A 9,228-nucleotide genomic window follows, 5' to 3' on the forward strand; every position below is an offset into this window, starting at 1 on the left:
ATCAGTTTCTTTAAGCGATCATCGAGAAATAGATGTTTATTTCCTGAATATCCTATCTAATAATAGACAAACATGGTAATTGACCATACCTCCACTACACTTCCCATTGGCTAATCAGCAGGATATTCAAATTAACTGCCAACAAAGATGGCGGCCGGCAGCACGCAGCTGAAAGAAAAAAAGAGGCTAGAGCTTCAGTCACCTGCCAGCCTGAAAACGGCCCTCAGCCCCTCACCCAGACTGGTCAGACACCCCAGAGTGGGGACCCCCCACCCTGAAGGGGGTGTGACCAGCTGCAAACAGCCATCAGTCCCTCATCCAGGCTGGCCAGGCACCCCAGTGGGACCCCCACCCTGATCTGGATCACCCTTCAGGGCAAACAGCCGACCTCCACCCGTGCACCAGGCCTCTGTCCTATATAGTAAAAGGGTAATATGCAAACCGTATAAGTACCACGCGCTAACTGATTGCGCCACTGGAGCTCCTAATATGCAAACTGACCCTAACAGCAGAAAGACTAGGAATGACTGGTCACTATGACACACACTGACCACCAGGGGGCAGACGCTCAATACAGGAGCTGCCCTCTGGTGGTCAGTATGCTCTCACAGGGGGTTGCTCTGCTCAGCCACAAGCCAGGCAGATGGCTGCCAGTACAGCAGTGGTGGTGGGAGCCTCTCCTGCCTCCTCAGCAGCGCTAAGGATGTCTGATTGCAGCTTAGGTCTGCTCCCCGCTGGCAAATGGACATCCCCAACGGCTGCCAGGCTGTTAGAGAGATGTCTGATTGCCATCTTAGGCCCAATCCCCCAGGGAGCAGGTCTAAGCCAGTAAGTGGTCACCCCTGAGGGGTCCCAGACTGCGAGAGGGCACAGGCCGGACTGAGGGACCCCCTCCCCCCAAGTGCACAAATTTTTGTGCATTGGGCCTCTAGTATAGTGATAATGTTAAACCAAGCTCCTTTTATCCAGGCCAACTAAGCTGTGATTAGAATACTAAATTACAAAACTCTAATCCAAGTTAGAGGACATAGAATAAGAAAGTAAAATTGTTTCTTTTTTTTAAAATATATTTTATTGATTTTTTACAGAGAGGAAGGGAGAGGGATAGAGAGTTAGAAACATCGATGAGAGAGAAACATCAATCAACTGCCTCCCTGCACAACCCCCACTGGGGATGTGGCCGAAACCAAAGTACATGCCCTTGACCAGAATCACACCTGGGACCCTTCAGTCTGCAGGCTGATGTTCTATCCACTGAGCCAGACCGGTTAGGGCAGTAAAATTGTTTCAAACTGAGAGATTATCCAGGTTGATATTTACATTCAAGTGACCAACATCCCTTGAGGCAGAAGAAGCCATTTGTGGGAATATTTGCATATCAGAAGTTGAAATTTCGTTATTTCTCTCATTACAACTTCACCTGCATAGTTTGACCTTTTATGATGTTGTCCTGAAATGCAAGGATATATTAAGCAGTCTTCTACCCTCCTCCCCTAATCCCTAACAGAAGAAATGTCTGTCTGTCTCCTTATTGTTGAGAACAGACTCATTTAAAGAAAGGGACAGCAGAGGGACCATAGGATCCCAGGGAAGAGGAAAGACTCCCCTCTGCTTTGATGAGGACTAGAGATCCCACTACTACTTCCACTGCTGCTTCTAGAGTAATTGCTGGGCCTGATTCCTAGGCAGGCATCTATTTTATTCACATTTGATCAATTATTTTTGTCTTCCTAGCTATGGGAAACTAGAGGGAACAAAATGCCTAGCTTTTAAAGTTACTTTTAAAAAAAATTTTTTTCAGAAAAGAAGGGAGAGAGAGAGAAACATCAATTATGAGAGAGAATCATTGATCAGCTGCCTCCTATACCCCTCCCCACCTACTGGGGATCAAGCCCACAACCCGGGCATGTGCCTTTGACCGGAATCAAACCCGGGACTCCAGTCCACAGGCCTACACTCTATCCACTGAGCCAAACCAGCCAGGGCTAAAGTCACTTTTTTAAATATGTAACTCAAAAGGTTCATGTTGCATTTTCAAACTAATTGTTCATATATTCTAACTTTATGGCAAGTTAGAATTTCAAAGTTTATCTCTTCACACTTTTTTTTTTTTTCCAATCAAGATACATTCAAGATTCCAGTGAAATTCCAGGAGCACTGGATAGGGATGCAACTCAGAACCTATTAACTAAAGCAGTGGAAACTTGCTTTGTTGGACAGAGCTTTATTTTTGGAGTGACGGTAATTGCTTCTAGCTTTCTTCTGTTCTGTTAACATTTCTACTGTAATGAAATGATTTTAATTCTCTAAACAGTTTCTAGGAGTCATTAATGTGAGATCCTGTAGAAGCACTTTAGACTGTGTAAAAATAGGCTATAGGTTAAACACCATGTGCGACAACTTCCTCTTTCAAAAGTCAGAAGAGTCTAGTTTAAATGTTTTCAGAGCTTTAAAAATCTAACTTTATGTAAATTTAGAAGTGTTAGATATTTGTTTATCTGCATATTCATAACTAATAATAGGTTAGAAAGGATGGTTTTAAATAATTATAAAAGTGACAATAGAAGTTGAAAATAATGTACTAATTCTGAAGGAGTAATCCTTTCCTGTTTTATCTATGCTAAAGGGAACAAATATAAATTTTATCCACACTGGAATTAGGGTTTTAAAAATAAGAACAAAGCACTCCCTAACTGCACAGTGAGAAAGACCAAAGGGAAGATGAAGCCAGGAGCTACAGAGCTTTTCTTTGTTAAAACCTTAGACAGTTCTTTATCTTTTTTTTAATAGGTTAGAACATTCCCTTAAGCACTCAAAGTTTATGGAAGTTAATGACAAATATAATAGCTATCATTTATTGAGCAACTACTATTTCCTAAGCAGTGCAGTTTTCCATGTTATCGCAAATACAGTAAACTTGCATTTTTTAAATCTCTAGCTTATAAATGAGAAAACTAAGGCTCAAAAAGGTTAAATAAGTTGTCCAAAGTCACAACACTAGTAAATGTTAGAACTGGGATTTGAATACAAGTCTCTTTACTCCAGGGTTTGCTTCTCTTATACTACTGTGGCTATAACACTAGATGATTGAAATTATTTTAAATCTGTTTCACATTCTAGTCAAAGGAAGGAAAATTGGTTCTCATTTAAATGTATTAACTTCTTTTGCAGAATTTTGAAAAACAACATGGACAAGGTCCAGATTCCAGTACCTTCTTAGAACAGTGCCTTGGCCGCAGGAGAGAAATTAAAGAGCTACTAGCTTGCCAGATTGTCCTACCAGACCCGAGTGTCGCAGGCTTCACTGTCATTGACTATTTCCGGCAGCTTTTGCAGCTTTCCAATTTCAGGAAACTCCATGGTGGCTTCCAGGCACCTACGAGCCACCTGCTTGCTTTAGAATACTCAAGTAGTGATCTCAGCAGCATGTGTAGCCTTGACAGCAGCTCTGATTTTGTGGAATCCCATGGCAGAAATAACTTTTTAATGTCCTGGCAGTCATCACTTGAACTCACTTCCATTGTTTCACAGCTAACAGATGAGGATAATTTTTCAGCTTCAGAACAAAGCAAGGCCTTTGATACTCTTCACCAGAACAGAAAGTGCATTTCCTTGGCAGAGGCCACTGGTTCAGGTGGTTGCCATGATGCCATTCAGAGTTCATGGAGCCTTGTTTCATATATGGATAAAAAGAGCACAGCACAAAAGTTAGGTGATGAACTTGGCTTACAAGCTAATCAGCCAAGTGCAGTACACAGCAGTCATCAAGAAATTGGAGTTACTGGTTCTAATTTATTCTTGAAAATGCAAGAGTCCCATGAGCCAAGTAATATAAAATCCTTCCACAGTGTAGTAGAAATTAAAAAGAGAAATTCCCAGCATGAGCTAACAGGTCATGATATCAGTACTTCCTTCAGCCTTCAGGAAAGATCTGTGTGTTGTCCACCTCTATCACTCAGACTTGAAGAAATAGCTAGTGGTTCCCAGGATTATGACCCCAAGATTTGGGATGATCTGCCACTCTCTGAAAGCTTAAACAAGTTTCTGGCAGTTATCGAAAGTGAGATTGCTGTAACTCCAGTGGATGCCAGCAGTAGGAAGCCTCATCTAAATAATGACATCGATGAATTACATGCAGACCTCAGCAGTTTATCTGTGACTCCCCAGGGAACAGCTGGAGCCTTGCTTACACCACCTATAGTGTTAAGAGCATCACAAGCAACAGTCAAAGCAAACTCTGGCAAAGGTAACTTCCTTTCCAACTGTGAAGCAAATCCAGCTGCTAGTTTTCAGGAGTCACAACCAGATAACACAGCAGAGGCTGTCTCTGTAGGTAGAAATGGAAGAGATATTTCTGAATGTTTTCCAGCAAATGCTTCTCTGTCAGCTCTGTTTCCAGCTTCAAAAGGTTTAGGAACAACATCTACTCTTAGGAAGTCTACCAGAATTCTACCACGTAGGGCTACGATTTCACATACACACAGTACTTCAGAGAGTGACCATTCTTGTCTCAATAGCAAGTATTTTAATGGATGTGGAGAAAAATCACCTTTGGAAATGAGTGAGAAGTGGGTGAAGTTGTGTTCCAGGAGGTATAATGATGTTTCTGACCTTTGCAGCTTAGAAAATAAACAATGTAGGAGATGGCCAAAGAACCAAGGTGACAGTCTTACAACTTGCAGGAAACTTACATATTCCTTAGAAGCTCTTTGCAGCAGTCCAAATAGAAGTACAGATGCATTGAAAGAAATGCCTTATGGACATATCAGAAATAACTTAACACAGACCTATGTTCCTGGTCATGAAAGTAGCTACAATGCTTCTGCCGATCTCTTTGATGATAGTGCTAAAGAAATGGACATGGCAACAGAAACCACCAAAGAGTCACAGGATGTTTTGTTACAATGGGGAAAGTCTTCGGCAGAAAGTCAGCATATAGAATCTGATTTTTCACTGAGGTCACTGTCTGAAAACTTCAGCCAATCTTCACAAAAATTATCCTTGCCAAACATGCTTGCCCCAGTGAATCCAAAAACATGTTCTTCACCACATTTTCCATCAGATTCAGAAAGTGATGTTGAAGATAGTCAGGACTTTGTTCCATGTTCACAGTCAACTCCTGTTGCAGGATTCCACCAAACAAGAATTCATGGGGTGAAAGGAGCTTTCAAGAAACTACCTTCCTTTTATGTGGATCTTGATACTAACTATAAAGAAACAAGGATTTCCTCTGAAAATGAGGCACAGCAAGCCACTCCCAGGTCTCAAAAAAATATAAAAACACCCAGCCAGAAATCCAAAAACCCTGTTATACCTGGTGTTACACAACCAGAGGTTGTCAACAACTGTTCTATTGCTGAGTGCTTTGAATCTGACATTGATGAATGGGTCCCTCCTACCACAAAAAAAGCATTTCTTCCTGGTATGCTTGGATTCCAAACCGTGGGTCTAAGAAAATGCCTTGCTGCTTGTAATTCTCCTGATCAGAACACATTACCGAGAAAGAAACTGAAGTGTGTCAAACAAAGAACCAATAAACGTTTCATTAAGAAAGAGTTAAATTTAAAGAACATGCTTACAGCAGTAGTTGCAAACCAGAAAACTCCTAACTACAGCAGTACACACTCAGGCTGGATTTCCAAAGAGTCAGTGTTGGGACTTGGTTATGGTTCAGAAATCAGATGTTGCCTTTCGTTTTCAGAAAATTGGCCACCTTCAGTGCCTGAAACTAAAAATGCTTGGTCTCCTGAATTGTTTTCACAAAAAGTCACCTCAACCCAGTGGCTGAACCTTTAAAGGTTTGTTTGGAACATTTGCCTCCACTGGCATGGGAAGCATTCTTCCTATTTTGAACACTTGAAGAGACACAAATAGAAAAGAGGTGCTGTCTTTTAAAAATGTTTATAAAGCAATTGTTTTTCTGTGTTTTATCCAGAATATTCTGATCTGGATAACTTGGCACTTTATATTTTTGATTGTATGTTAGTAATATTGTTGGTTTTGCCTGTTAAAATTATTTGTTAAACTCACATGTACATTCAGAAATAAAGCCTTTACAAAGCAAAACTTAAAATCCTCATTAATTGGTCAGCTCAGCTCAGGAAAATGCCTGTTGTGTATTAGGCCAACTACTCTGTCAAGTTTGTGATACCAAGCCTACAAGATCACTGATCTCAAGAGATTTTGTTCCACTAGGTTACAGACATATTACAGTTTCACTATAATGCAGCAGATGCAATGAAAAAGGTTTTTAATGGCTATTACAAACATTCATGTTGCTATGGGATCCTGATAGAGAAGCAGTTAACCCAGCAGAGTCTGCGCTGGGGGTAAGAAAAAAGGTCAATAAAAACTGAGTAGTTAGAGTTAAATGTGAAACTGTGACTATTTTATTTATTAAATATTCATTATATGCTTGCTTCATTCCAGGTACTGGGAACGCAAAAGTGAAAGCCAAGCTTTTTCCCTCAAGAAACTCATGGTTTAGTAAACAGCATCTGATAGTTCTGTGATTGGAGATAAGCTTGTAGTGCTAATAAGAGCAAAAATCAGGAGAAGTTTGTAGACACTCAAGTCCCCAGCAGCCCCTCAGCTAAACCTTTAGCTGTGAAACCTGTACTCTGTTCAGCTCCCTGTGCCATTCCCCACAGCATCTATTCTAAATCTTCATTCTCTTCACACCACCAACCTACTGCTCCTCTTCTTGCTTCCTCCTTCATGGAGAAGCTTGAGATCACCTGTTGTTTTCCCCACTTTCCACACCCATACCTACTCATCTATATCTGTACTCATCACAATCACAGCTTCTTCCCTCTAATCTCAGAAAATGATGCACACCTTCTATTTAGTGCTGATCTTTCTCGTGTTTGGCTGTTAATCAATTACCAGTATACCCATCTTTACCTTCTCACTGTCTTGTTTCTCTTCCTCTCCCTAACTTTTCACTTTGAAAACTTACAAACACGTAAGAGTTGAAAGAATAGAACAGTACAATGATACAGCATCTATACATACCACTTACAACCAGTTTTGTGTAATGTTTTGCCTTTTGCATGTATGTGGATTTGCTTTCAATATATCTGTATAGATCTATATAGTTTTTGCTGAGCCATTTGAATTTAAGCTGTGGATAGGACATTTCATCCCTAAGTATGTTAACAAATTTCCTTAAAAAAGACTAACTACATAACTACAATATAATTATCACACCAAAGAAAAATAGCAATAGTTCTCCAGTATCTAATATTTAGCTCATATTCAAATTTTTCTACTTGTCCCTAAATTGTCTTATAATTGTAGTTGATATTATTTAACCAGGATTTTGTTAAAGTTTGTCCATGATATATGGTTATGTCTCCTGTCTTTTTCTAGAACTCTTATTCTCTATTACATTAACTTTATGAGAAAATTAGACCATTGTTTTGTAGAATGTCCTACATTTTAGATTTATGTATTTGCCTAATTTTAATATACATACCTTGTCTCTCTTTCCCCCAATATTTCCTGTAAATAAAATGTTGCCCATCAAGATATCCTAAGAATCCCGAAACACCAATCTAAAAGAATATATGCAACAATATGTTCATAGCCCACTGACCAGTTTGGCTCAGTGGATAGAGCATCGGCCTGCGGACTGAAAGATCCCAGGTTCGATTCCAGTCAAAAGCATGTAACTTGGTTGCGGGCACATCTCCAGCAGGGAATGTGCAGGAGGCAGCTGATCGATGCTTCTCTCTCATCGATGTTTCTAACTCTCTATCCCTCTCCCTTCCTCTCTGTAAAAAATCAATAAAAAATATTTAAAAAAATATGTTCATAGCAGTGCTATTTACTATAGCTAAGATTTGGAAACAGCCCAAGTGCCCATCAGTAGATGAGAGGATAAAAAAAGATGTGGTACATTTATACCATGGAGTGCTTTGCAGCTGTAAAAAAGAAGGATCTGTTATTCTTTGGGACAGCATGAAGGGACCTGGAAAGTATGCTAAGTGAAATAAGCCAGTCAGAAAGACAAGTATCACATGATCTCACTTTATGTGGAATCTAATTAACAAAATAAACTGACCAACAAAATAGATCCAGAGACATGGAAGCATGGAACAGATTGATAAATTACAGGGAGAGAGGTAGGGGCAGGGGGAAGAGATTAACCAAAGAATTTATGTGCATGTATGCATAACCCATGGATAAACAATAGTGTATCCTGGCATAGGGAGTGCAGGGTGAAGGGAGTCATTGGCAGTGTAGGGGGGGAAGGGGTGCATTTGTAATAGTTTCAACAATAAAGATGCATAAATAAATGAAAGTAAAAAACAAAAAGGTGTTGCCCATCAGATCTCACCATTGTAAAAGTACATTTGTGTGTTTTGTTTTTTTAAGCATAAAGAGTATCACACTTTCCTACCAGTAGTGTTGAATGAGTTTTCTTTTCCTTCTCACTAACTCAAGAAATTTTTTCAATGATTCAGTCAGTTACACTTGTTCTTTTTAATACTCCATGCTACCTCCCTGCTAATACTCTTGTTCATAGCCAGTCTCCTTTAAAAAATAGTTACTGTCAACGTGAGCATCATTCATTATTCAAGCTGCTGCCATGTGTTCTTTCTCCCCCACCTTCAGTGGCTGTAGTGTCGTGGCTTTCTAACTCAAATCCAATGAATTTGTCATTCCTTATTTTATTTCTGTACTTTCTCTACGTTCAAAATACCATTTTCATGGTCTCTGGTTTTTTAGTTTTGCTCTGCTTTGATCATAGCTGCCTACAAGGCAAAATGTTTTTTGTAGGACCCTTGTCTCTCTATATGTGAACAATTTTATTTTTAAAATCTATTATAAAATTTATGAGCCCAAGTAAGGAAAACTGGTTTGTCGATGAAGATATAGAATAATGGATAGAGAAAAAGTGCAGGTTTCTTGTCTGATCCGTGCATGTAAATATTTTTTAGAGTATACATGCATCATTTCTTCTTCAAGCCTTGGAAATAGCCTCATGTTCATTATCAAATGTGCCATTTCTAGCTAGTTTCATCATCTCCCACTACAATAAGAGTAGTAATGCTGCTATTACAATGCCATGACTGTTTGTATTGAACCATATAGATCTTGCCTCTACAGTTCCTTAATACCATTTTTTAATGCTGATTACATCATTATTCGTTATGCTGCATTCATTGTGCCTGTGAATACTGGCTTCCAGTGACTCAAAGGTTGTTACTGTGCTTCACTAAT

General features: G+C 39.6%; 1 protein-coding gene across 2 annotated transcripts in view; it reads left to right on the top strand.

The window, feature by feature from the left end:
- Positions 1-6,056, top strand: part of DDIAS (DNA damage-induced apoptosis suppressor) — a 28,320-nt gene extending 22,264 nt beyond the window's left edge. For both annotated transcript variants that reach the window (XM_006763729.2, XM_015563899.1), the window contains 2 exons: positions 2,124-2,241; positions 3,172-6,056. In XM_006763729.2, coding sequence (XP_006763792.1) covers positions 2,124-2,241; positions 3,172-5,796 — 2,743 coding nt within the window. In that variant the 3' untranslated portion in view covers positions 5,797-6,056. The remainder of the gene's footprint in view (positions 1-2,123; positions 2,242-3,171) is intronic.
- Positions 6,057-9,228: the final 3,172 nt, after the last annotated feature.

This window comes from Myotis davidii, unplaced genomic scaffold, assembly GCF_000327345.1.
Source record: "Myotis davidii unplaced genomic scaffold, ASM32734v1 scaffold499, whole genome shotgun sequence".
Lineage (NCBI taxonomy): Eukaryota > Metazoa > Chordata > Mammalia > Chiroptera > Vespertilionidae > Myotis > Myotis davidii.